The sequence below is a fragment of the Passer montanus genome, unplaced genomic scaffold, assembly GCF_014805655.1.
Source record: "Passer montanus isolate IOZ18808 unplaced genomic scaffold, ASM1480565v1 scaffold24, whole genome shotgun sequence".
Classification (NCBI taxonomy): domain Eukaryota; kingdom Metazoa; phylum Chordata; class Aves; order Passeriformes; family Passeridae; genus Passer; species Passer montanus.
This window is the reverse complement of record NW_024367037.1, coordinates 5,120,563-5,148,433: the sequence shown is the minus strand read 5'-3', so window position 1 is coordinate 5,148,433 and position 27,871 is coordinate 5,120,563. Positions and strand designations below refer to the sequence as shown.

General features: G+C 39.2%; 2 protein-coding genes across 4 annotated transcripts in view; one reads left to right on the top strand and one right to left on the bottom strand.

The window, feature by feature from the left end:
• Positions 1-3,300, top strand: part of INVS (inversin) — an 85,182-nt gene extending 81,882 nt beyond the window's left edge. Inside the window, exons 16-17 of one of the 2 annotated variants that reach the window (XR_005627631.1) lie at positions 107-187; positions 2,283-2,341. Coding sequence is in view for 1 of the 2 variants with exons in the window: in XM_039711080.1 (XP_039567014.1) it covers positions 107-187; positions 2,283-2,398 (197 nt within the window). In the remaining variant the exon portion in view is untranslated. Of the gene's footprint in view, positions 1-106; positions 188-2,282 lie in introns of both variants that reach the window. The other variant, XM_039711080.1, reaches the window with a different exon arrangement.
• A 125-nt stretch (positions 3,301-3,425) lies between these two features.
• Positions 3,426-27,871, bottom strand: part of TEX10 (testis expressed 10) — a 53,940-nt gene continuing 29,494 nt past the window's right edge. For both annotated transcript variants that reach the window (XM_039711082.1, XM_039711083.1), the window contains exons 10-15: positions 20,317-20,405; positions 19,006-19,139; positions 8,941-9,021; positions 5,519-5,700; positions 4,317-4,527; positions 3,426-3,662 (exon numbers count right to left, since the gene is read on the bottom strand). In XM_039711082.1, coding sequence (XP_039567016.1) covers positions 3,549-3,662; positions 4,317-4,527; positions 5,519-5,700; positions 8,941-9,021; positions 19,006-19,139; positions 20,317-20,405 — 811 coding nt within the window. In that variant the 3' untranslated portion in view covers positions 3,426-3,548. The remainder of the gene's footprint in view (positions 3,663-4,316; positions 4,528-5,518; positions 5,701-8,940; positions 9,022-19,005; positions 19,140-20,316; positions 20,406-27,871) is intronic.

The following is a 27,871-nucleotide window of genomic DNA, read 5'->3' as shown; positions in this document are numbered from 1 at the left end:
GTAATTTTTCAGATAAAATAATGCTGTAGCTTACTGAAATAGTTTGTAGGTATGCACAACCACATGTCTGTGATAAACACAGAGCTGTTCACATTGTTTGTTAAAGGGCGTTCTCAGGAAGGCAAAGTGTGTCAGTCAACAAGAACTCCTTCTAAGCTGAAACTTTCTGATGTGCAGCTGGTCTCAGGTAGGACACATCCATTTTAAGAATACTTTGATGTTTATATACCTGAGATTGGTTTCTTCTTAGATAAGAAAACAATCTGCTTAAGGACTGGGCTCTCTTATCAAAATGCGTAACTACTGTCAAACTGTTGTGATTGCACACTCCTTCTTTCACCACTTTTGGGCTTAACTGAGCACTGCACTTCTATCCTTGAATGATTTGGGTGAAAAACTTCTTTATTAAATGCCATTTGTCAGACTTTTTAAAGTGTATAATGGATTACTTGGGATTGGGAGCTGTGGTAATGTTGGTGCTTCACCACGTGAAGGTTTAGTGCCCCGCAGGGCATTTGGTGTTCGTGGCTGTGCTACACCTCAGTCAGAAAAGCCAAAGCTAGATAGGAACACAGCAACTGCTTCAAGGAGTCAGAAGTTGAGGTAATTTGCAAAGAAAAGTAAAATACACTTTCCAAATAGTTTAACACAACTCTGAAGTGAGAAGGAAATCTGACAGTGGACCTATCCTTGAGTTTGTTAAAACTGTACGTGAATTTCTGCCTCGCTAAGAAGACACAGAGGCCTTTTTCTTTCACTGTCTGGGAACTAAATTAAGAGACATGACCAGACAGGTGTTTGATTGCCACCTCTTCATGCAGATACTAATCTAAATTTTAAAAGAGCTTTTAGCTCTTTTTGTTTAACTTTTCAGGACAACAGACCTCCCTGTCTTCTGAAATAAAAAGGCTTTCTCTTGAGGCTGGAGTGGCCTTTGCTTTCATAACTTGGTGACGAATAGGTTAGTGATAGGAACTCTGCCCAGTTCCTTTAGAACACTACCTACTTTTATTCACCTAATAGGAGCTCAGGGAACTTTAGCCCTTACTTAAAAGACAATAACATGTTTTTCATCTGCCTGCCTTTGTGCATGACAACATTACGTTTGTTGGAAAAGTTCAGAGCTGTCAGTGGCTAATGCCAGATACTCCGTTTCTGACGTAGGTGCCTGGAGTAGGTCAGAATGGACTGTTCAGATTCATTCTTCCCTTGCAGAAGGTACATCTGGGAAGGTGAAGGCTGACTGTCAGCCCGAGTTTTAATGTTCATAGAGCTCGTGGAAGAAGCGTGCAGTGACAAATCTATAATGGGGATTGACACCCAACTCAAACACTTCAGAAGGGGGGACAGCAGAGGGTGTGCAAAGGAAATGTTCAGTAAGGAAGGTAGAAATGGGATGGGATATACAGGCATGGGCTAAGTGCTTTGGAATATTCTGGCAAATAGGCCCTTTAAACTTGTTACCATTAAAACATTTCATAACTTGAAATTTGTTCTTTTCCTAGTTTGTTTGGCTTTTAAAAATTAAATAGATTCCTTTTGTCAATTCAGCAAGGGGCACTTAAAGAAGTGCTCTGCAGCAGAACCAGACAGCCTGGTTCTTTGCTTCACTGTGGACATTAAAGTGTGTTCAGAGTTGCATAGGAGCAGGTTTTGCAACTCCTGGCATTAGAAAGACATCCTTAAGATGTGCTGAGTTCACACCCTCAATGAAACGTGTATTTGTACTTGGGATGACCCTTTATCCCATTCTAGCCTGGGATAAAGCACTGAAATGTTTGCAGCTAATCTTTACAAACCTGGGAAAGGAAAACACGGATATTATTTGTAGCACATTACAGGACATAAAAAAACATTGCATGAGCAATTCAGAGCACTGGCTTTAGCCTCTGGACTAGTTTCCCTGACTTCCTAGAAAGAGCCCACTGCTTACCTCATGTTGCTAAAGATTGCCCAACACAATCTCTGCTCTTCAGCAAATTCAGCCAAGAGCATAGTGTTAGTCTGGAGCCCTACAAATCGTTTATGGGGGTGAACCTCACTGTGCCCATGAGGCTGCTGAAGTCCCACACGCAGCAGCAGCATCATCAATGTTCCATCAAGCTGTACCCAGTGCTGCAGAAACCAAACTCCACTGAGAGACAATCAGCAGTGAGATGCCAGGAAAAAGGCAGTTTCTGCTCCCAGCAGATTTGCTGCTTATGAAATCTAGAACACAATGTAGATGAAGCTGCTTTTCACGCACTAGGGTTACTCATCAAAACTATTGTGTTCTTTTACAGTGAGCAACCTACAGTGTGTTAATTTGTTGGAGAACATGGGAAAATCAAGGCAATTTTCATACAACATGAGACCAACCACTGCTGCAAAGCCAAAAAATACAAGACTGAAGCATTAAGCAAAATAATGTTTGGAATTTAAAATCCATTCCAGTACAGCTGTTATCCTTCATAATGTATAAGCCATCTATGATGTATTAAACTTGAACATTTTCAGTTTTGTATTAATCACAGCATTACACACCAAACAGGCTGCTAAGGAGCTGGACTCGTTTTGTGTACAAACTGTTTTTTAAATGCAACTGTTAATTTCTTTATCAACACAGGATGAAATCTGAATTGCATTTGAAGACAGAAAATGAAGCACTAAGCCCAGTATTGCAATAACATTGTAGAGGCAATCAAAGCTTTCCATTTTCCAAAAAGTAGGAATTTTGAATGTGTTCATCAGTGTTTCAAAAAAAAGGGAAACTGTATAAAGATATTACAGTTCTGAGAGACCAATGTTTAATTTTACCTCAAGTTCATTAAATTAATTTCAAAATCCAAGCAGGAATGGAAGAACAGCCTTCATGCTCCACTTCTCTACTAAAGAAAGTTACTAAAGAAACAATTGTTCCTTAGCTAACTATGGATTTGGAAGGAAATGCAGACATAAAACACTAAAGAAATTGCTTTCACAACCTATGGAAACTATTAGGGCTGTGTTTTCTACCCTTTGAAATTATCACCAATTTTTTTAATAACTCTTTTTCTATGTGCATTAAATAGAGAAGCAAGAAAAGATGGGCCCTCTCTAGAAAATAAAAATAGTTCTTGTAATAGCTTTGGAGCTGCCACAGTGTACAGTATTTACCTTGCACAAAGTATTTAAAATATGAACTCAGCAAAAATAAAAAATGTTACTCTAAAGCATATTGTTTTCTAATTTTTTTTCTACTTGATAACTACACAGTTCTATCATTTTTTTAAATATTGTGATGTTTCAAAATAATAGATGAGCAGAGTCAGTTGAAATCTGTTTCTCTGCAAGCTCTTCAGCATCAAGGACTGGACTTTCTTTAACACCCCTCACTGTGGCCACCACATTTTACTAAAACACTTCCCAGTAAGACCTACTTGCTTAAAAAAAAGGCAACAGAGGTATTGCAGTTCTCTGTAAAATTTTTATTGTTTCACTTACAAAAAAATTGACAAGCTTTGTTCCAACATCTTCCATTCAAAACTAAATAGAAGTAAATGCTTTACAATAAATGCAGTTTGACCTCTTCAATATACTGTGTTCATAGGGCCAGGTGTCTGGGGATGAGAGGCAAGGTAGATGTTGAAACAGTAATGGAGGTCTGTGAGCCACTGCTCCTGAACTTCACCACTCTTCAGTGTCTAGAAAGGAAAAAGAAGGTAAAACTCAAGCATTTGCAAAACTTGCCTTTGTTTTTACAGGTAATCAGGTGCATTGTTAAAGGCACAAGACAGCCCTGTTCCCTTGCACACAGTGACGTTGTTCTTATCTTTTATACATTTCAACACGGTGTGTCTGTTAAAGCCCAAATAATCAAGTGTTACAATTGGGTACATTAAGTCATTACATTACCATTAACACCAGATGTGCTTTCCTTACTCTTAATTAGAATGGCTCACTTTGCAATTCTGCAGTTTATAGGCAATTAGAATGCAAATGAGCGTGGTACTACCGGTGCAGGAGAGCACCCCAGCCCAGTCTAAGGAGAACTGCTACCACCAGACCACCTCAGCCCAGGAATTCCCTCTTCTCAGGATTATGTAGGTGGCTTAAAAAACCCAACAAGAACAAATAGAACCCACCCACGGTGGAACAGCACAAGAATAGATTGTGGCATTTTCAACATGAAAGGGAAACAACCCCTTCCCAACCTGCAGGTTAGAGAACCTCACCATAATGAATTACATCTGCTTTCACCACCACTGTTTGCAAACAGCTCTTCTTGACCATTTGCAATGATTTTTAAAAGTAAGCATGACAAACATGTGGTTTCTGGGAAACAAGAAGTTTCATACCATGATGTCCTTGATGATCTGTTGCACCAGAAACTCGTTTGTGATCATATGGCTCCTGAGCTGCCCGTGCTGCATTAGCAAGCGAAGCAGCTGAGCAACAACGGGCAGCTCTTCCCGACAGATCCTGCTCACTTGCAGGCTTTGCAGCATCAGCCTCAGTAGCCGTGGCAGGAGTGCTAATGCAGAAATGCATGATCTCCACAGCATGTCCCTGAGAGGAAACGATAATCAAAACTGAAATGATTGAGGACACACATTTCAAGGATGCTTCTGTGAAAGGGCTGCGTGGCTGTACAAGGAAACCTGCTACTGGGGATCCAATCACACCAGCTGCATTCACCAGAATTAGTGGCAAAGCAGAAAATCTGTACTAGCAAAATGCCAAACTGAAAATATTCCAGAATTTTGTAGAGCACTGGGAAAAAATTAAGGCCCTGCCCTGGAAGCTGTAAATATTGCTTAATCTCTCACGCAGTGCAATTTCTGCTTCTTGCAACTGCCAAGAGATTTTTGTTTCAGTCACTTTTCAGGTACACCTGAACCTTTGTTTAAGATTTATAAGAAGTTAAATAATGGATTCAGCCATTTGTGATATGCAAGTCATTAAATACAATAAGAGAAGGAGGACTTGGGTTTGAATCTTCAGGAAGCTTTTAACAACTTTTCTGTTTATGGAAAAGTTTGGCCTGTTTAAAGTCATTCCTGCATTTCAGGCGAATTTACTTGAATTCGTTAACTATAGCTTTTGGGTTTTTAAAATCAAATGGCTTTGCAGTCTTTGTAATGATGCCTGAGAAGTTTTAAAACTGAAACGTCAGATCAATTAAGAGTACGTACTCATAAATCCAAATCCTTTGCATGGTGCTTTTCAATGAAGCTAAGGTTATCTAATGAAGGTATCTAAGGTATCTAATGAAGCTAAGGTTAAACATTAAGGTATAAATATCCCAATTTACAAAATCAGGATGGCTTTGACATCCAAGTAGAACAATTTGAGATGAAACCTTCTTCAGTTACTGTTTTAAGTAATTCCTGGTAACTTTGCAAGTATTTTTCTTAAATCTAAGTACTGATTTGAAGTAAGCAAAAGAGAGAGGAAAAAAAAACCTCTGAGGGGAGGGGGTGGTATCCTTTCATTTCACATCTCTAAATACTTGTGGCTGCAAAGATAGAGACAAGATGGTAAAGAAGGGCAGCTTTACCTTTTCTGTAAATGTTCTGCATCCTCTCTGTCTATAGTTAGCAGAAAATACAGAAGACTGTAACAACAAGAGGCCAAGAACCTGTGCAGGTTTTCACTTATGATGCAGGCTTGATCCAACAGCTTATTTATGGCACATAGAACAGATCCAGCTGTGCTATCGGGTATTACAACCAATCCAACCTGTATTAAAACAAGAAAAAAAAACCCAAAACACAAGTTCATCACTTTATACGAAAGATTTTCTGCTAGGATACAAGCAAACCTAGAGCTTTCCTATGGTGACATGTAATACTTTGTTTCTGTTCAAACTCTACAGGCCACTGCATTTTTTCAAATCCCTGCTTTCCCAATAAATTGCCACCCATACCAACAGAAGGTTAAATTGATGTCTTCATTCCATGCCTCCTAAGCACACACTCATCTCAAACATATTTGCAAAACACAGCACTGCTTTGAGCCTTGCTCTGCATGACAGTGCAGCACAAACAATCTTCTGGGCAGAACAGGTCTTTCCTTTTAAGCATATGCCATGGGACTGGGAAGGCCTTCCGAGTCTTGAAATGGCAGTGAGCAGTCATTGAGGTAGAAGGAAACTCTGATTTATGCTACAGAAAGGAAAGCTTCTACTGGAATGTCACCAGGGTGAGTCTCCTTTGAAGCCCAACAGGAGCTTTATGAACCGAGGTTAATCAAAGCTAATGAAATATAAGGTAAGCTCAAAGTGGGGTGATGCTCTGCTGTTGTTAAAGAGAGAACATCATCTTGAGTAAGGATTTTATAGGCATGATAAACTATTTAGAAAAAATTCTTGATTTTTGTAGAGGCAGTGAATTAGAAAGCAGTTTAAATTTTGAAGTACTATGGAGTAGTACCCTAGATTTTTGTCTTGTAAAGTCATAAAAAATTATGCACTTCTAGTGTGGCACCATTTACCTTTAGAGAACTATTTAAGGAATTTGAGAGTAGTCTAATTTGCTCACCTGCAAGTACACTGTTTTAAGCTGACAGAGGGAATTGGTTCACTTAACAAGGTCAGCTGTTTCTTTCAGAAATGTTTAGAAAAAAGATCAATAAAGTACAAGCTACAGAAATGTGAAATGTGTTTCATTCATATCATTACTTGTGAGAGGTAAGAGATACAGAACAACTATGAGTTGAAATTTTAAATCCTTCCAGCCTAAGACACTGGGTGTAATTTCAATAAGGCCACGAGCACAGATCCCTGTCCCAGGCTGACCCTGTGCCAGTCAGGTGCAGAGGCAGAAGGAGGATGATGATGGTCTTTTGCCTGACAAAAGGTGGGACTGCAGCTGTCACCACAACCCTGCTGAATACTACAGGACACTGAGGCACAACCAATTAAAATGAATAACAATCTTCCTGATCAACTGTAAGAAATAATGGCAGCAATCTAGATGGATAAAAAGAACCATCCTGAAGACCAACTGAGCCAACACTACTGATGGAATGTGCTGGTCAGCCAGTCTGAAAGATGACAGGAACAGAGACATTTCCATTTATACAAGTCCAGCAGATGAGGCTGCTCAGATAAGTTCTCATAGAGGATGTTGCCTCTGTGGTGCCTTTGCTCCCTGAGAGGTGTCAGCAGCCAGCTGGAGACCTTGGGCAGCAGCCGTGCCAACCACAAAAACCCACTTAATGCTTTGCTCTCAAAGAAAAAATTATGCACTTCTAGTGTGGCACCATTTACCTTTAGAGAACTATTTAAGGAATTTGAGAGTAGTCTAATTTGCTCACCTGCAAGTACACTGTTTTAAGCTGACAGAGGGAATTGGTTCACTTAACAAGGTCAGCTGTTTCTTTCAGAAATGTTTAGAAAAAAGATCAATAAAGTACAAGCTACAGAAATGTGAAATGTGTTTCATTCATATCATTACTTGTGAGAGGTAAGAGATACAGAACAACTATGAGTTGAAATTTTAAATCCTTCCAGCCTAAGACACTGGGTGTAATTTCAAGGCCACAAGCACAGATCCCTGTCCCAGGCTGACCCTGTGCCAGTCAGGTGCAGAGGCAGAAGGAGGATGATGATGGTCTTTTGCCTGACAAAAGGTGGGACTGCAGCTGTCACCACAACCCTGCTGAATACTACAGGACACTGAGGCACAACCAATTAAAATGAATAACAATCTTCCTGATCAACTGTAAGAAATAATGGCAGCAATCTAGATGGATAAAAAGAACCATCCTGAAGACCAACTGAGCCAACACTACTGATGGAATGTGCTGGTCAGCCAGTCTGAAAGATGACAGGAACAGAGACATTTCCATTTATACAAGTCCAGCAGATGAGGCTGCTCAGATAAGTTCTCATAGAGGATGTTGCCTCTGTGGTGCCTTTGCTCCCTGAGAGGTGTCAGCAGCCAGCTGGAGACCTTGGGCAGCAGCCGTGCCAACCATAAAAACCCACTTAATGCTTTGCTCTCAAAGGACAGGGCAGTAGAACATATAAGCCTGTTTAAAAGTTCATTTAAATCAACATCCACCCCTAAAAATCTAGACTATGCTTATAGGTAAACTACTCCCTACGGAAGCTTTGGTCTAGTAACTTCTCAGTATGGCTCCAAACAGGGAATGGCAGACACTGGTTAGATCACAGAACCACCCTGACAGAAGGGCAGGAGCAGACCTTGTGGTCCTCTCTCTCATCATGCAGCATCACAGGGAACTGCAGATTCTGTCTCTGGCCATTCTATTACCCAGCTCTGGCTTTGCCATCCTCACCCTCAGCTCAGGCATGTTCAGGATTAGAAGACAGGCTGTAACACCCACAGAACGGGTCAGGTTGGGACCACAGTGGTCATCTGGTCCAAGCTCCCTGCTCTGCTCAAGCAGGGTCATCCCTGCACATAGTACAGGAACTGTGTCCAGACAGTTCTTGAGTATCTCCAGTGAGGGAGACTCCACATCACCTGTGGCCAATCTGTTCAGAGCACAGTCAACCACACAGTAAAGAAGTTCTTCCTCATGTTCAAGTGGAGCTTCCTGTGCATCAGTTTCTGCCTGTTGCCTCTTGTCCTATTGCTCAGTACACAAAGAACCTGGCATCCATCATCCTAGCATTCTTTAGACACTTATATACATAGGTGAAGTCAAAAACCTCATCTAAAGCTGCTGGTTGCTCTTTTGAAAAGCAAAGCAAACCAAGAGGTGTTTCATTTATGGACAAACTACCTTGAAGACAAGCTCAAGTATTCACAAATCTGAGCAAAATTACCCATATAAATTTAGATACCAACAGTTATGTATTTTTTAAACTCCCCCAAATATTGTTTAAAGTTTTTTCAAATGCTGAAATTACACATTAAATACACAGGATAAGTGGATTTGAGGATTAATGGGACTGCTAGCAAATTTATCACAAGGAAGTTTTAACATAGAAGACAAAATGGTACTTACCAGATATTTACAGATGCCAGTCTGGATAATGTCAAAACACTGACTTTGTGAAGGTATAGTGGACAAGCTGTGACAGATCACCTGTTTTAATAAAACAAAGTCATATTTAAGTTCTCCAAATGCAACCAGCAATCATTCACTGTGCAGTCATACTTTGCTGACAGACCTAAATCCAAAGAACCTACAGGGACACACAGCAGCTTTGTCTCAAAGTACTGATTCTTTCCAGTGGAGAAGAATAGCATTGTCAACATAAATTGTTCCATGCTTAAAGAAATGATGGTCTACACCGTTAGGTTTTTTTGGGAAAGGCTCTCTGCATTCTATCTGTGTGATAGAAGGCCAAAAATATTCTATCAAGCTAGACTGCCACACCAAGCCTCCAAATGCCTTTCCTCGGAGCTGAAGAGTTTCAGAAAACCACTTCCCAAATAACTCTATCAAGCATGAAACAGAGGGATCACAGTGAAACAGAAAAGTAATACAACAAAGAAGACTGTAGCAAAGATCCATTTTCAACATATTTTCCTCTTCAGTGCCAAAAAGGTCACGGTCAAAAATTATACAAAATGGAAAACCTTGTTTTATAAACTGCATAAAACTTTCTGGTGCTTGTATAATCAGGCACTAGCAAACTGCCATGAAATGTTCTATGTCTCCTGAACAGGGTAAAGAAAGCAGAGCTCCAGTAGAACTGCTGGTAAGCTGTACTGCAATCCTCAGTAGATGGCTTTCTGTTCCTCTTTTCCTTCCCCTCTACTCCAATGATTCATAAACTAGTTGGAGAGCTTGGATGCCCTCTCTCTGCTCACATTCACTGCTCATCTCACCAGAGTGGCAACTAAAGCCTCTGGAGAAGCCAACATGCACAGCACAAGCACAAGTGCATTATCAGACCATGAGCAATTGTGATGTCCTGCTAAGGACAAGGAAGATGGAAGAACCAATACATGAGGAATAGAATGAGTTTTACAAATATCTCAACTAAGTAAAATGCATTCCTCTAAGATGCCTCATGACTCCAAATCTAAGGAGAGCTTGCACAGGAGGATCTGGCCTGAGGGATTAAATTGTGATAGTGTTTTGGTTTTGAGACTTTAGTTGAATCAGGCAAGTCAAGACACCCAAACGAGATAATGACAGAACAGAATATATCAACTGTGTTGTGTCAAAAATAATAGTCCACAACATTTGCAGCTGGAGGATGGGAAAGGTTAGGAAAAGAACCATTAGCTCAAGATCCTGTGGTATGAAAACTCAGCCTTAACTAATGTGGATGCCAGTGCTAGTTTAATCAGAAATGGCCAAGAGGCACCATTTGTGATGATACAGAAGTGCACTCAGCTTTTTCCAAAATTCCATACCACACCTGTTTTTAGCCCTGCTTATGCCAGCCAAATTCAAGAGATCCTTAACACATTTGCCTAGTGGCATGTAACATTGTTGGGCTGTCAGGACATCGCTCATGTTAATCAGTATCACAGGTGTAGTGCAAGTGTTTTGTTTGACTAGCAGGACTATTTAAAAGACAATTTCATAGATACTCTTGCACTGAATACCTTTACTATACCTTTATTTTGTAATGAAACAATATTATTAAAACTGACTACACCATCCTAAATATAGTAGGGCTTTCGTCCACTGCAATTTGAAAGTGATAAAATATTAAGTACTCTGGAATATTCCCAAGAAATCCCCTCAAAACATCAGTGTTATTACTAGTGGCAAGGAATAAAGTGAAGCTGCAGCAGAGGTTATTACTGGGGACTGTCATGTCAAGGACAAACTGTGACACCAATCTGACCTGGTATTTTAATGAGCAGCACTTACAAAAAAAGTAAAGCTGCACTGATGAAATCTGTTGGGTGACAGCTCCAAGCTGAGAAACCCTGCCAAGGCAGGAGGAGCTGGACTAACCTATGGAAAAGATCACACAAGTTTGATGAGTAACAGCTAACAGAAACAGCAACAGAAAAAAATTGCTGAAAAAATGGTTGTGGGTTGTCTGCCTGGAGACTGATAAAAACTTCTGTAGGCAGCCATGAGTTTTACCAGTTGGAAGTGAGGAGAAAATTCTGTAACAGCTGACCGCAAGTGGTTGCGATACAACCACAAAATGGGCAGATGTTACTTCAGGATGTAAAAATAAAGATAATCCCAACAGAAGTGCTCAGACAGAATAAGGATCATGTCTCCAATACTACTCTGTAAGATCTTACTTAGAATTAGACCATTTCTGACATACTGTGCAAAGTAGGAGCCATTCATTTTCAGGAAAGGCAAATTCAAACCGAACAGACACAGAAAAATTGCACAAAGAGAGATCCTATTGTCACTTACAAACTGGTGAAAAATGCTGCACCAAAACAAATGTAACCAAACAACTAAACATAACAATGATCATGGCTGGCTGGGAATGCAGATGAAATGGAAATTGGGAAGGATGACTATGAAAGAAGAAAATGCAGGAGGTATTTGTTGCTCATAGGGCAGAGCTTGGACACTTTACAAAGGCGTTTGCCATATGCTTATGGGCACATCACACCAGAGACAGTCTGCCAGAGAGATCCCTTTTGATTCAGTACAGACCCACAAATTAAAGACCTGGAAGGCAAATCCACCAGACCCACCCAACAAAAATCCAGTTTCATTATTAGTATTTCACCCTTAGGACTATGTCCCTGGAAAAAGCCCACCATCCACTGAGGCTCTCCCTGAGAGGACAAGTTGTAGGAGTGTTTCATTACAGGTGTGCACATTACAATGTGCCCTTCTGGCATAGGTTCTACCCGAACTGGCAAGGAAAACAGGCACCACTGGACAGCAGCATAATTCCTTAGAAGGGCTGTGGTAAAGTGCAGGTTGATTTTTTCAATCTTTTACATCTTTTGGACCCTCAAAACAGCACCACCATTCCCTACATCATTTCTGTTTTCCTACAATTAAGTGGGAGAGGCGATTCTTTTCAATTCTATAAATTAAATCCTGCTTGAAATGGCTTTCATACCAAATGCCTGTTATAAAAAGTGTTACTGAAACGTTTTTAGACATGGAAATGAAAGGAAAAGAAAACTTAATTATCACATGAAAATTAGTATTTTCCCTGACAATTTATTTTCCTTAGGCAAGGTTTTGCATGATTTTTAATTTCCATAATAAAATGTCACAGCTGATTCATTACATTACATTTGATTAGCATTTATCACATTTTTGGCACATTCATAGATTGATTTTGGACCAAAGCCAGAGCAGTTTTGTTTCAGAGCAATCCTGAAGTGAATGGACTGAGAACAAGCATTTTTAAACAGGGAGGGGTGGGTTTTTTCTTTTTGAGGCAAGTATTTTATAACAGGTTTGGCTTAGGCATGTTATTGGGGTGTTTTTTTCTTTTAATTTTGTTTGAATGTTCACTTGAATAAATTAACTCAAAGAAAAGCATTCTCTTAAACACAGGGATTATCTGTTATCATTATGCAGCAAATGCTACAGGCCCTGTAATCCATTGGCAGATTTTCAAACCAAACTCTATTGATCAGACAAGCCCAAGTGTCACGAGCCACACAACTGCACAGAAGGTTCCTTCCTGGTGCTTTGGGAAGTCATTGCTACAGAGGCCTCCTTGCCTGCCACGCTGAAGACAAACTCCGACAGCAACCAACCACAACAGGGAAGAAAAAACCCAACAACAACAAAAAAACCCACCACCAAACAAAACAAACAACCCCAAGCAAACTAAAAGAAGAAAAAAAATGCTGGAAAGGCCCCTCAGAAGCACAGCCTGACCCAGGTTTTTTGGAGATCCTGACACCATGGAGTATTTTACTTCAACTGAATGAGTTAAAAGCATTTTTGCCACTGACAGCCCCTGTGGCTGACAATGCAATCCCACACAGGCTTTTCACAGGTCTAATGCAGAATCAGAGGAATTCATCAGTTTAATGTTGTTCATCTCTAAGATGCTCTTGCCTCCAGAAGCCAGAGTTGGGATGACCCAAGGTAGCCCAGTCTCAGTGTGAGCCCTCATGGCAACAGGAACAAGCACACCTGATGAACCGAGACTAATGTTCTGTTCATTACTGAACTGTTCCCACTCCCTCAATGATTCCTGTAACACAACAGAATCCTGACTCAAAGTCCCAAGGAAACTACTAATCAGCAACTATCTAGAGAAAATTTTTTCATTATTTCAAGTTTAGTCATGCTGCGAAGTACTCTTTTTCCAAAGAAAAATACTCACCTTCCTCTGAAGACACACACAAGCAGAAGCACAGAGAGGAACCCAAGCAAGAAGGAACAATAATGGATTGAGTATTTTAGCATGCCACTGTGTGGAGTCAAACCAAAGGCAGTTCAGACTCCCTGAGAAATGATTCTATTAAAAAAAGAAAGTTGGCACACAACAGATACTATAACCTGAGGTGAACTTTAAAATATATTTTTCAACTCCCATTGACACGGACCTCAGACATGGATAACTAAAATGTAACAGGCTGTTCTGCGGTGAATTCCCCAGCCCTTGTGAAATGCCTGTTTGGAGCAGGACTGTATCCAGTGTAACATGTTAGTGCGGAGCGTAGAAAACGAGAAGTTTTCAGGTGATGGGGCAGGCAATGAAGCTTGGCTTCTGAAGCTTGGCCAGCTCCCCCGAAGCACTCTCACTTATCAGACACTGTACTCCCCTGACAGGTGCTGCTTCTCTTTCTGAAATAAATTGATTTGACAGGGCAATATTAACAGTGCCCTGAGTTGTTGAGAAAGCTGCGTACAACAAGAGATCTTTGTTCTTCTGCCTTGGGTAAGCTCACAGGGGCAGATATGAAAGATATTCCTGATTCACTGACTCCAGAAAAAAACCCTAACAAAATCCCACAAAAAACGTCCACATGAAACCCCTACACACAATAAAACAAAACAAAACCTAAGTAAAAAAAAGAAACAGCCAAAAAGAGGAACAGAGTGTGCAGCAGAACATTACACATGTGAGCAACAAGGGAAAATACCACACTATTGGGCTAATTTTTCATTTGGAGCAGCAAAATGGGAATGCAAAATTTATTTAACAATTATAAATACTTAAGAACATATATGTTGTCCCACATATTGATAGAGACTTCCAAAGACTTAGAAGAATTATGACACACAGTTCATGCCATGGTCACAGTGTAACTGCAGCACACAAACTCAGTTCATCTGCTGACTGTGATGCTTGCCTGGCTGCAGGCTCCTTGGCTGTGACACAGGGTCTGATATAAAATCTATATTTGAAGAATCAATTAAACTAAGTGAAGTTATCTTTATTTGCCACCAGACACAAATACCTGAAAGGCAAGCACCACAGCTCACCTCCTGTGCAACAACATGATCGTGTGCTCAAGTCTGGGTACCAGCAAGATTTGGTGCTACAAGGCAGAGAGGGCTAGACACAGTCACCCTTGTTCTCTAAGAGAGGGGCATTTCTGAAAACACTGTTATGAGCAAAGCCAGGGTTTAAGCTCAACAGCCACTGTGCTATCCAAGAGTAGACAAAAGTAGACAAAGCCATACCTGCAGAACATCACAGGTCGGGTTCTCTTCACAGAGCCGTCTTACTAACAAAACTCAAAGAAAGGACACCACAAAACAGCTTTTGTTTCATCCTCTTGCAGCCAGAACATGCCTTTCTTTCACAGCTCTGCAGCTTCCTCACAGCTAAAAAAATGTCACCACAGGCAATTGGTCCTCCTCTGGATGAATCCTTCTCAGACTACACGCAGGACAGTCAAAGGAATATCTAACGTTTAAGTCTCCAAATTCACCTTCCTGCCTCTTCTACAAAAAGCCGTCTTACTAACAAAACTCAAAGAAAGGACACCACAAAACAGCTTTTGTTTCATCCTCTTGCAGCCAGAACATGCCTTTCTTTCACAGCTCTGCAGCTTCCTCACAGCTATAAAATGTCACCACAGGCAATTGCTCCTCCTCTGGATGAATCCTCCTCAGACTGCACACAGGACAGTCAAAGGAACATCTAATGTTTAAGTCTCCAAATTCACCTGCCTGCCTCTTCTACAAACAAAAGGACTTGAAAACACAGAAAACCCAACACTTAGCTCTTGTCCCACAAAGCCTCTCTTTCTAAGCAAACTTAGGTTAGGTATCACAAGTCAGGATTTGAATATAAAGCACAATACACAGTACCTGCGGTGTTGTAAATTCATGACAGTTATGTGCTGTAACACTGCAGTGAGATTTTAAAAGAACACTGGAGTGTTACAGCACATAACTATCTTGCTGGAAGTATATGATGCAGGTACAATGGAGCACTGGCCTAAAGATCAGCTTAGGTTTTCTGGAAGTTTGTGTTTTACTGTTTGTGTTTTATTGGTGGGGGCTGGTTTTAGTGCTTTTCTGTTTGCTTTGGGTTTAAGTTTTACATCTTATGAAATAGACCTTTGAAAAAGAGCTTTTTTACTTTTAGGAGGCATTCTTTTTACTTAAATTCTTTCCTTTCTGTTTCTCTGGACATTGCATTACTTTCCAAGAAAATAATTATTTTCACCTCTAAACAAAGGTGGGATAGGATGTAGCTTTATTAAATACTAACGGGCTTATACAGAATTTTTTGTCATCCTTAAAGAAGATTAAAATTGTACCATATTCCTAGTTTAGAAGGAATTTTATTTAGAAGGAAGTTTATTCTCCTTCAGCTGCTCTCTCTCCCTAATGTAACTTTAACCTGTAAATAAAGACAACAAGCTGAAATCTTTCAGGAACTTCAATTCAAAAATCTAAACTGTAAAAATTGTTTAGGGTTTTTTAAAAGCATTAATCTCTGCTTCAAATTAAGCTACAGCCCCACCATTTACTTCTCAAGACAAACATCCTTGCAGGGCTTTTAATTTATATCCACTTACTTGCTATCTTTATTGATTGGCTGTAATTTTTTCATAGCACATCTGTGCAGATCCAGCCTTCCCAACTGTATTTCACTTATAAGACTGAACAGATTTGGACACAGATTAGTGTATTGCACTATATGCATCTCCAAGTTTTTGAATTCAAGTCTGCTTTTAAAAGCAGCTGACCTTCCCTAGTGTTTGCTCTGAAATATTTTAAACAATTGGTTGAATATTTTATTTCTTTGAGTCAGCTGCGGACTTGATACAGCTCTGGAATCTCGACTTCAAGCAAACCCTCAAATTATCATTTGCTTTGCCCCTCTGAAATGTTCAACCATCACAAACATCAAATATTACAACAGAAATTACCATGTATACACTGTTACCTTGTTAAACTCTTCATTTCTGTGGGCACTTTTTCATTCGATCCTGGCAGAGCAATTCAATTACAGGGGAGTGAACAATATCACTGACAAACACTATGGGCACAGTTAAAATGAGCCAAGGCTGAAGCTCTTCCCTCGGGCTGCAACCATTTATTCTGGAGTCCCATTTATTTCAGCTACAGGGGAGTGATTTTAAATAATTGGCTTCAACAAGACAGAAGTAATTTTAAGCAGAAGTTCCTCCAGAAAAGGAACCAAAGTTCCCACATTTAACATCTCTTTTAGACAAATCATGAAGACTAACCTTTAGAGCTATGCAAAGCAGCATTTAAAGAGACACTTTTCTGAAGCATTGCTTCTTAACTGAAAATCACCACTATTTAAAAGCTTCCAAAAAAACCCCAAATATGGTTTCAGATTGCCACGATTCCAATTCCAAACGACTCTCTAGTCAAAAGAAAAGTAATTTACAAACAATATCCATCTGAAAACAGGTTGTTAAAAAGTACTTAAAAGCATTACTTCCTATCACAAGTGCATTTGTTACTGTTATCCACATGCTACCAAGTGGCCTGGCTATAATAGCACTCCAGAAGTCCAAACTGCTGTTTGAAAACGCCTTAAGTAATTCTTTTCCTTTCCAGAAGTTGCCCTTTCTCCAGAGGCACATTGCTTTTTCTCCCGCATCTCTTGCACGCATACGTTATACATGAAATTCCCTCTTCCAGCTCTTTGCCCTCAGAATCACCCATTGCACATCTATGGACAGGAAGGTGGGACTGCCTTCCCCTGCACTGGGAAACAAAGTTGAGCAGGCAGCAGTAAAACCAACAAGCTGTGGCCTCCAGATTCCCACCTGGGACCCTTCAGTGCCACCACCTCGGCTGCTGCTGCCTCACAACCCCTACAGCCACTGCAGGCTGGGTGCTGCCAAGCAGGATGCTGGAACAGAGTTATAACCCACCCTTCTCTAATCTAGAGCTTTTTCTCTTCCACCTCCTTATTTTTATAGAACTTATGGGGAATTAGTATTTGCAACCTTGTTCTTTCCATCAGAGAGCTAAAAACTAAGAATGGTTTAAGTAAAACTAGAGGTGGAAGAAATGAAAGACAATGGTGGAAGGACTAATATGAATCTGATCACTAGTCTCATTTATTGATAGGAAACCAGGCCATTAAATTCTGATTCTATCAGAGTTCCTTGTTTATTTTTACCCACATTAAAATACTTCTCCACTGAGAGGAAATCCTGAATTACAACTACATAATGAGAACTCTTAAACAATTGTCAACACAGAGTAGAGGCCTGGTCTGCAGCCAACGAGCACTGTTCTCATTTAACAGGTATTTAAAAATACTACAAACATTTTACTTAACATTACAGCACCACCATAAACTTCCTTATCCAGCAAGGGAACAGATGAAAGGTTAGCATTCAGAAGCTCTGCACTACAACAAATTCCACCAAAAGCATGACTAATTCAAGCCAAGATTCATTATTTCCCATAGAACTTCTCTATCTAAATAAATCAATTTTCTGTCACAGCTAAAAATATTTTGACTCCAAAATTCTATAACATCTTGAACTATCTCCTCTTGGAAGAAGGCAGTCTCCAGACCTACCTCCCTCACACTCAATGCACACAGAACCCTCATATCACACTCTTTCCAGACACCCTAGGAGAGCCTCATGATTCGCTGGCAGTTTTCATCTCCCCAGAGCCTGAAACTCTGGGGTTTGCTTTTCTGGCTAGGATTTTTTTGTTGTTGCTGTTTAGGTTATTCTTTTTCCTTTTTGAGAGCAGATTAGCTTGTTCAGTACTTAGTGAAAACTACTTGGTCTACAGAAAGTATTCCTGTGGAGCTTGTGGCAAATCTTGAATGCAAAGGTTTTTAACAAGCCTGCATTTTTCTTATTTTTTCCTTTACCTTCTTGGTTATAAAAAATTGTCCAGACTCCAAATCCCAAGGTTTTAATGGACTACAGTCCCCAAAACAATTTTTTTCAGAAACTAAGCATTATATATCATATTGGTCAACATGTTTGAGGTTGGAGAATGGTACTCATACAAGGAAAAGATAAAGCCCCCCAAACTTAAAGAACACAGTGCTGTATTAGATATTTAAACACATCACTACAACATGACTTCATACCTTTAAGTGTTTTCTGGTGAGCTAAACAATAAAAAGACTTGATGCAGAAAGACAGCTAATGCACCTGTTTTGAATAAAATCTGGTGGCTCAAATCCCTTTTAGAACCAACAATTAAATTACGTTTTCAGCTCTTATGATGTTAGGTACTGAATTCAGAGTGAAGTTTCTATGTTTTAACCATATTTTGGTTAAATAATCAGGAATTACTCAAAATAATGACTAATGCCAACTTAATATTGCTTTGAAGTTCAAATTTTATTCAATTCAAGTGCTTCTTAATTATTAGTGGCACTTATTCTCCAGGAAAAGTCTTTATAAATAGTATTTTTATAATTAATTTGTTTTTGAAAGATAAAATATATTGCTGGTCCTAATATTAGTGCTTAAGAATTTCTACCAAGGTTTCTACCAATCTTTTACTTGAGTATTACTTTGCATACTACGTGTCTAAACATTTAGCTTTTAAAGCAGCTTTCTTCAAACTATTATCTGATGGCTGTAGAAAAATGTTGGTTGTTCGACAGCTTTTATATTTTTCATTCTTTTGTCAACTCAAATCACGACAGGATTTAGCCATCTGTAGAAAAGGGATGGAGAGCACTCAGAGTTTGTATGCTGTCATTTAGAATTAGGGTTGATGTATTACCTCTGTCACAGCCCAGTGGTGTAAAAACTGGTCCAGATCAGTTAGGTAAAGACGGATAGGTGAAAGCTGTGTCTGGCTAATGTGTGGTTTTCCTCTAATGCCCTGGAGACTAGTCAGCTCCTCTCTTGAAAACCCTGGGGAAGAAGAAGCAGTACAACAGTATCACAAAACAAGCCAAACAGTGTTCTACTTCAACAGCATCATTGACAAACACTGTCTTTTTTACACTATGTCAACATTGCAATTTTTTCTTAAAAGCTCTTGCTTGGTTTAATAAACTAAGTATATCAAAGTACAAATTTTGACTTTTGACAGAAAATAAAAATATTTTAAAAACTCAATAGTACTATATATAATGTGATATAAAGAACACCTTAAGAGGCCTGTGTTATGCTATTTTCAATATATATATATTTTAAAAAATAACAAAAATGGGTATAATGTAAACTACTTCATGTATTCCAAACAACTTAGTAATAAATAATATAACCTCAGGGATTAAAAAAAAATATATAATTTGGCTTATTATTTATGAACAGGTATTAGATGTTTTAGTAAAACAGGATGACCACTCCCCAAGAGTTACTTGGGCTTTGCTTTCATTATCTCTGCTATCAGTTTAGCAGTCTTTGTACCATTTTAGGAACAAAAAGGTAATTTTTGAAACAAAGTATCTGAACATTATAAATAACCGAGGTGATAAAAGAAACACACTATTTTTAACCACAGCACAAGTTAGTGGGAGTTACTTCTCAACAATATTACACCATTTTAAGCACTGTAACTTCCCCAAGTTGCATCACCACAGAATGAAACTATTTTTATAGCTGAGTAAGAATGGAGTAGCAGAAGTAGCTCTGCTCACACACTGACCTTGGCCAGCTCACTTTAACGTACTTTGATTACTTTATTCTGATGGAATGTTTTTAAGAGCGTAAGCATGTTCACAGGAAATCCCAGAGGCACTCATTTATATTGTTATAAGCCAATAAAAGGCACTCACTTCAAGCTACAAAAAAAATCTCGTTTGTATGTCATATGCTAAATTTAGATTTTCCTCATACTTTCCTGAAAAAGTTGCTAGAATGAAGGAAAAGTATGCAAATATTCAGCCCAAGTGGAAAAGTGTAAAAGCAGAGTGTCAAAAATCAGATCAGGAAAATAAAATCTCATATCAAAAATATATAACAAGATTACAATTACTTTCAGGAAGTACTTACTAAACCATTTACTCTAAATTAAATTCAGTAATTGACAATCAAAACAAATTTCATTTTGTTAATTCTGAATTATTACATTCATATGGATTACCTATAAGGGTTGAAAACAAGAAGCTGAAATAGTCCACATCATTCACTGAATTATCCTGCACTTGGCACTTCCAGCCTGCAAAGGATGATCTACACAAAACCAATAGCAGACAGTTTATTAAAAACCATGTAATTAAGAATTCATAACCTACCTGCACAATGCAATCAATTAGCATGCCTAAATTGCTACAGTTTTAGCATTCCTGTTTCTAATTGTTGTTAGAATAGCATTTTAAATAGCTTCAAAACTACAACTGCCTCTCTTAAAGACAAGTCATACTGAACTTTGCGTCCCTGCATGGCTTTAAGTGGCTAAAATGAATAAATTAACTGGGATAGCAACTTTTCATTAATACTGGCATAATCTTCAGTACAGTGATGACACCATAAATTAAACTAATTTTATTTCCCTAACTTGGTAAAAGTCTTTATACTACAAATGCTGGGCTATATTTTTCATCATATCCACTACTTTTTATACACAAACAACAAACCCCATCTGAAAGCAGTCTCAGAACCTCTTTCAGAACTGCTGAAGGTATTCAAAACAGCTAAGTTAAAAAGTTGGTTGGAGATTTAGAACACAAAAAGGAGCAATATGCAAAACCCATTATCAAAGCTGTCTGACACTTTCCATCTCAAGGAGAATATGGAACAAGTGGAGCAGCAGCCTACTTTGGTGGCCCAAATTAGAAGCCAGTGCTTGTGGAAACCCAGAGCAGACACCAGTGACCACCTAATGGCAGAGTCAGGCCCGTGTGTCAGTGCTGAACCAGGAGGAAGCCAGGAGCTGGGAACAAGGACATCTCACACATGTTTTCCTCACAAGGCTGCAGCTCAAGACCCACATCACATTATGCAAAAATGCATATTATTCAAATTGCCTTGTATGCTGCTTTTGGCACTGGCACTGCAGACTATGGATCTTTGCTGTACGAGATTGCTGCTTTCCACTCTTACAATCTTGTGAAATTTCAGAGCTTCTGAATGCAACTTTCCAAGCCAACTATCTGCCTCAGATCATTTTTTTTCCCTAATTTCTCTGTGCCAACAGCCAAAATGGCTTAGCTCATGGGTAACAAAATTCTGGAAAGCTTGTTATGCAGGAATTTTTTACAGCTCTGTGCTTTGGGAGCAAAAATATCAAATTTGGAATACTTTTGTGCCAGGCATATACATTTTGCCATCCACAAAAATCCATCCATAATATTTCAGCATCCACAAAAATGACAGCTAGAATATGCACGTGCCTGGAGTTACTCAAAAATAAAGAAGAAAAACCCTGAAGTTTCAGAATTTCTTTAAATTAAAGAAAAAAAATTCAGGATTCCATCAGACTACCATGTAGGATATAGTTAATTCTAGGGAGGCAAAAATCATAGGTGAGAGAGCACCAAGTAAGGCTTTGTTAAATACAGCTCCCCCTTCACACTGAATTCTTGATGCCTGGCAGCAGGGATCTGCCATGTTTCAGGTGACACAGGGACTCTGCGGCGCAGGCAGCTCTTCATGCTCCCCTCTGGTTCCTTTGGTCCTGCCCTGAGGCCTGGCTCACTACTTCCTTTTCTTAACCCAAGTCTCTCATCTCTCCCCAGACCTAAGGCTGCTTCTTGGCTGCCAAGTTCTCCCAGGACGAATCCCTTGGCCATGGCCAATGGACTCCCAGGAGAACAGTGGATTTTCTCCATCCTTCCAAGGAGGTCCAGTCCCATTCGTTACAGCATGGAAGAGACTTCACATATCCTCAACTAAATCAGCAAGAGCTCTTGCCATTATTTCCCTCCATTAGGTGGATAGTCACACAGGAATCAGATCCATACATCAGAAGAGAGAGTGAAATCCATGTCCTGTCCAGCAGAAGAATCTCCCTAAATCTGATGCAGAAAGACCATGATTCTGACTTGAGGTTACTCTTTTTACCAAAATAAGCATTGAGAAGAAAGGAGAGAGATTCAAGAGAGTTTAGGACTTGCTAGACTAGACACAGAAATTCAAACTGTGATGCAACCACTGAGCAAAAAGGTGGAAATGCAAGAGGCTGGGAGGGATAACAGATGAGAAGCTGCAAAGGCAATCAAACAAATGTGAAAATAAATAAATCTTGGGTAGGAAAGGAGAAAGTAAGAACATGTCATAAGCCCAAATTCAGGAAGTATGGACTTGCATGACAAATCTTGTTAGAACCTGGTTTAAAAGAAACAAATTAAAAAATATTTTTCCATATTGGAAAAATTCCATTTCCATATGCAACAGTTAGCAGATCCTTTGAATTCCATACAATAGGACTAGTGCACGCAATAATTTTATATAACCTCCAGAAGAGACTGAACAAAAACTCAAGATTCATTACAGGCTAGCAAGCAGAAACTGCAATTGGGTCAGGAGATGCCTGGACAGGAAAAAGAATTCCAAAGCTTATTGCTAAACATCTGGAAATCAAACACTTCTTCAATTTGTTTTCCCACGCATCTACAAACTCACAAACAGGACAAGCATGTTAAGCATCCTATGAGAACACCAGGCTAAGGGCCACTGCTACAGACATGAGAGGAAGCAGAGAGAATCCTTGCAGTTCTGCCCTGGGAACATGGGCAAGGAACAAACCTGTGACAGAGATATTAAATGGTTTAATTTAAGATTCATCTCTACAAGCAGAGCTACAGAGTCACACACACACACAAAATCAAGATCCCCAAATTCAGCTGCAGTTTGCTTTTTCAGAAAGTGAAAACTATTACATGTACAGAAGCAGCCTCAATGTTAAAAGAGCAATAAGGTTAAAAATAATCTAGCATTAAATTTAGAAAGTGACAGAGAAGGTTGCCTCTGATCTTCAACTTGGCCTCTCTGTGCATACACCTTAGAGTATGATAATATTATGTGTCATATTTTCTCTAAAAAAAAATGAATCTATGTCTCATTCAAATCATGGATGAATGGATCAATCAGGATTACACCATGAAGGATAACATAGACTGACCTGTCCCTGCCCTATTTATTACATCATCTATAATGAGCACAGAGTATGAGGAATAATTAGAAAGGCAGAAGAAAGTATTAGCTCACAAATTCAGGTAGGTTATACAAGATGCAAAATAAATACTTCTTGAAATTGTAGAACAGAAGTCAGTGGTAACACATTTGTTCAAGTAGCATCAGATTTTTTTTTTTAAACTTTCAGGACAGAATAAGCTCACATAATTCATACTGGAAGCTTCTCATCCCTTTTTTCAGCTAGTTATCCACAGTCCTGCAACAGCTCAACAGTGATTAAAAGATTAAAATGTCACTAACAGCTGTGGAGAGATACAGTTTCAAGCATTTCTAAGAGCAGCACCCATCTGATCTCTACTTCTCTTCTTGAATTCACAGTGAATTTGAGGTCAATTTTTTGTTTTCAAGACAGAAGAGACTCTGAAAAATCAAGAGCCCAAATGTTTCATACTGAATTCCAAAAGTTATCAGGTACTTCTACATACCTCTACCTACACCTTTTCCTTCCCTCAGTTCCTCATCTTTAAACTGGGAAAAACATCACCTTCCCATCTCCTGCAGCTGTGAAAATTACATGAGCACAACAAAAAACTTCCCTGGGTGGGGGCAGGGGGAGGGAATCCCTTTTTTTTTCCAAGTGGGACCTAATACAATAGAGAAAACATGGAGCCTCCTATTGAAACAGGGCCAAACTGTAACATGAAGTAAATGCTCCTTCAGTGCTCATGTTGTACTCTGTACACAAAGCAGGATGGAAAAAAAATAGGAAATCATGTAATTGAAACACCACATGAGAATCTCACAATAAATTAAGACCAAAACCAATATCTTCCTAATAATACAAACACAAACAGAGCAGCGTTACAGCATAGAAGTTTGTTTAAATACAAATCTAAGCAGCTGTCAGCACCTCAATTACCTTAGAACCCAAGTGCCTATAATGTAGACGCTTGTTAAAGCTACTCAGTTTTGAAGTTCACATTAAAGGAAATAAAAAATAAGTTAAAGAACACAGAACTAGAGATATTCCATTCTAGAACAATGCTGATATCCTACAAGTACATTAAAATTATTTTTTAAATCTCAGTTTAATATATTAAGACTACCATGAATAACTGGGAACTGTATGCACTTTAAAAATGTGTTTTCAAGATGCTTGTAAATTATATTTTGTCAGACACCTCACTAAAAAAATTATCTGCTTTATATGTGGAAGAAAGGTAATAAGCATATTATACCTTATCTTTTTTTGTATAAATTATTACTGACAATGGGAACCTGTTATCAAACTACATATGAGTGAGACCTCTCCAGTCATGCAGTCCAAACCCACATTAACTATGATGAATGACATTTTGTAATTTCCATAAGGTCACCCACTCTCTGTGGGAACCTCTCTTTTGAGGTTTAGAATTGCACCTTTAGGTAACCTCCTCTGTACACTAAATGATATTAAAAGAAAAACTGAATCTAATTAACTTAAAAATTACTGCTTCTCTTGCCATTAGCAGAGCAAATATTTCTCAGTCAAAGCAAGTGTGCAGTGCATTTCTTTTATCACTTGCTGCAAACTTCTAACTCCACATGGACTTCACTACTTCAGTTTATGCTGCTGTTATTTTCAGGTTGGCAGTCTTACACAGCTGCAAAATAACAACTACAGTTTGTGCACAAATGCTTTTTCCTCAACTGCAGACTACTATCTCTCTGTGCCTCCCGACCTGAACTAGCTAATTGATTTATGGTTCAGGTTTAAGGTGTTGATTTTGGCTTATACAGGCACAAGGAATCTTTGGGTAATTTAGAGGTCTCTAGCAGAAGAACTCTGATGAACCTTGCTGCATTTTTTTTAGAAATTATTCTTCCACTTGTCCTCTTATAAAACACACTGCACAAACTCCAGCGCAGACAGCAATTCACCTGTCTAGCACTTGCTAAGCAAGTTTTCCTTAGAATATGGATTGGGGTTGGGTTTTGATTTTATGTTTTTTAGCAATAAAATTGAAAAAAAAGCGTGACTAATTTCAATCCCGAATTCAGCCTCCAAGTATTTTTAATGTAAAACAAAAAAGCAAATGCATGATTTACAGTTCTTCTAAGGCATTAATGCATGATTTAACAGTTCTTCTGAGGCATTAATGCTGTCACCCTTTTGTTCATAAATGTGAGGGTTGTAACACTTGAGAAGTGCAAGGTCAAGGGTTTGTGTTTTCTGTTCGAGGAAAATAAAATCTAATTCCTTCACCTTCCAGGAAAATGCTCCTAGCACCATCATTGGGAATACCCACTGCAGAGCATTCCCAAAGCTTACACAATTATTTGAACATTGGCAAGACAACAGCCTGAGATATATAACTTGTACTGTACTAAGTGATCCTATTTTAAATTGATTTTATCAACCACTGATCAAAGATTTAAACCCAACCCTCCCACAACTGTTTTTTTAATTCCAGGTTATAAAATCACTGTAAAAAGAGTTTCCCCTTGATTTTTTTCACTGATACTTCTGTTCTACACAGAACATTTAAACAGTCGCAGGCACAGTCAGTAGCTGATTCACTCATTTCCTGAAAAAAATCTGACTCCATTCTAGGCCTCAACTCTTTGAAAATTTAATAAAATTATTAAGTACAAATCCTCCAAATAGTTCAATGACTAATTCACTGTGTTAGGAAATAGGAAATCAATCTCCCCTTCAGATGAAGACAGTGAACACAGACTTTCCACGACCTCAGCAAGTGCTTTAACCACCAAGATGCTATTATTAATTTATTATTAAATTGTCCTTCAAACACACCAGGAGCAGAAAACTTCCTGAGATTCTGTACACCCAGCAGATAAGCACTGCATGAGGATGGCAATCAAGCATGAAAAGGCTTTAGGACAGCGGCTACAGAACTCTGCCAATCTCTGATCCCCAGAGAAGAAACTGTTCTGGTTCTCATCCCAGAACAACTCCTCAAGATAACCTGATGTAACTTCAAGCAGCTGCACTAATTATTATGGAACCCCAAAAACCAGAAGGGAATTACCAGGATGAGATGGCATTCACCTTGCAAAAGAACTCCAGGGGAAGGCAAGAATGAACTGGACTAGCAGCCATGAGCAATATGATACCTGAGAACTTCCCTGACACCTGCAAGAGTATGGAGTGACAATTGCCAGGATGTTTCCAGGGTTTTTTTAGTTACTTTTTGGGGGGTATTTTGGTTAACACTTGTGTCACACTTGGGAACAGACCAAATGGTTTCTAAAAAAAATTTTCCATTATGCATCTCTTAGAAATCTTGTTAATGGTAGCTGCACATGGATATAAAAGACCCTATAACAATTAGGAAAAAAAATTCCAGAAATCTAAGCAACTTCAGGATAGGAGCAAAGGTCCTTATATCAAGAGACAAATGGTTTAAAGGCAGGAGATGGCAGGTAGAAGTGATCAGCTCATACAGCAGAAGACAGACATCACTGGTGACTACTAAGGTACAACCCAGAAAGAGATGACAGAAGTCCACAAGCCTTCACATTATTTGTACACAAAAGTACTTAGAAGTGTAAGTTAATCAAGGCTACCTGCCTTTTTTGCCTCTTGACAAAGCAATTTGGTCACTTTATCTACCCAGTAGTGGAAATGACACACGAGCACCTCCCACATTCTGTTGTTCTGCAGCTCATCAGGATACAGCAGAGCAGCTCTTTTGGCATATCCAGGAGTTCAGTTAAGGCCTTGGAAATATGAGAAGCGAAGTGCTTCTTCCCCAGTAGCCAAAATACTCACACTGCAACCAAGGATCATAAAGAATTGTTTCCACTGCATGAAACAGGCCTGAGTTTTCCTTCACACCCCTGGGCGACAGATATGTAGAACAGCACTCCCTTACCACTAGTGTGAATCTTTCATTGTGATCAACCAGAAATTGCATTGAGAAGAAAATCTTTACTGATACACAGAGAAGCGTAGAGAAAAGGCTTCCTTGTTTCTTTTGGTTTCCAATATTTATGACCTGTGCTACCTATGACCTCTCAACACAGCAAGTTTAACATCAGCCCAGGGTTTATCTATCAACCCAGAACTGTTCAGCTACTGATCAGTACACATCAGAAGTGGGAGACTTCCACACAGATACTGCATTGTCCTTCCCTTAGCTCTAGAGAACCCGTTCAAATCCTTCAGCACAGTGTCCAGGGGCCACTGTCTGAGCCCAGAAACACTGCTCTGCTGATAAAACCACCCTGGGACAGCACTGTACATGTGTGTCTCCTAGCCAGCCTTCTCAAGGACTGTTATGAACTCTGCATGTCTTGCAGCCAGCCAGCTGTGTAATGACAGCTGCATTGTCTGACTGCCACTTAAAACCGTGCTTACATGTAAAAACACCTGTCAAATATGAGGTAATGGATCACTTATGGAATTACCTATGAGCAAGAAAAATATGTTACAATACATCCCAAACACTTCCATATTATCATTGTCAGGAGCTGTATGTACTAACAACCAAACACAGTGAAAGGAGCAAAATTACAGGCAAGTACCAAACCAGGACTGTTGCACCTTTATGGAAGAA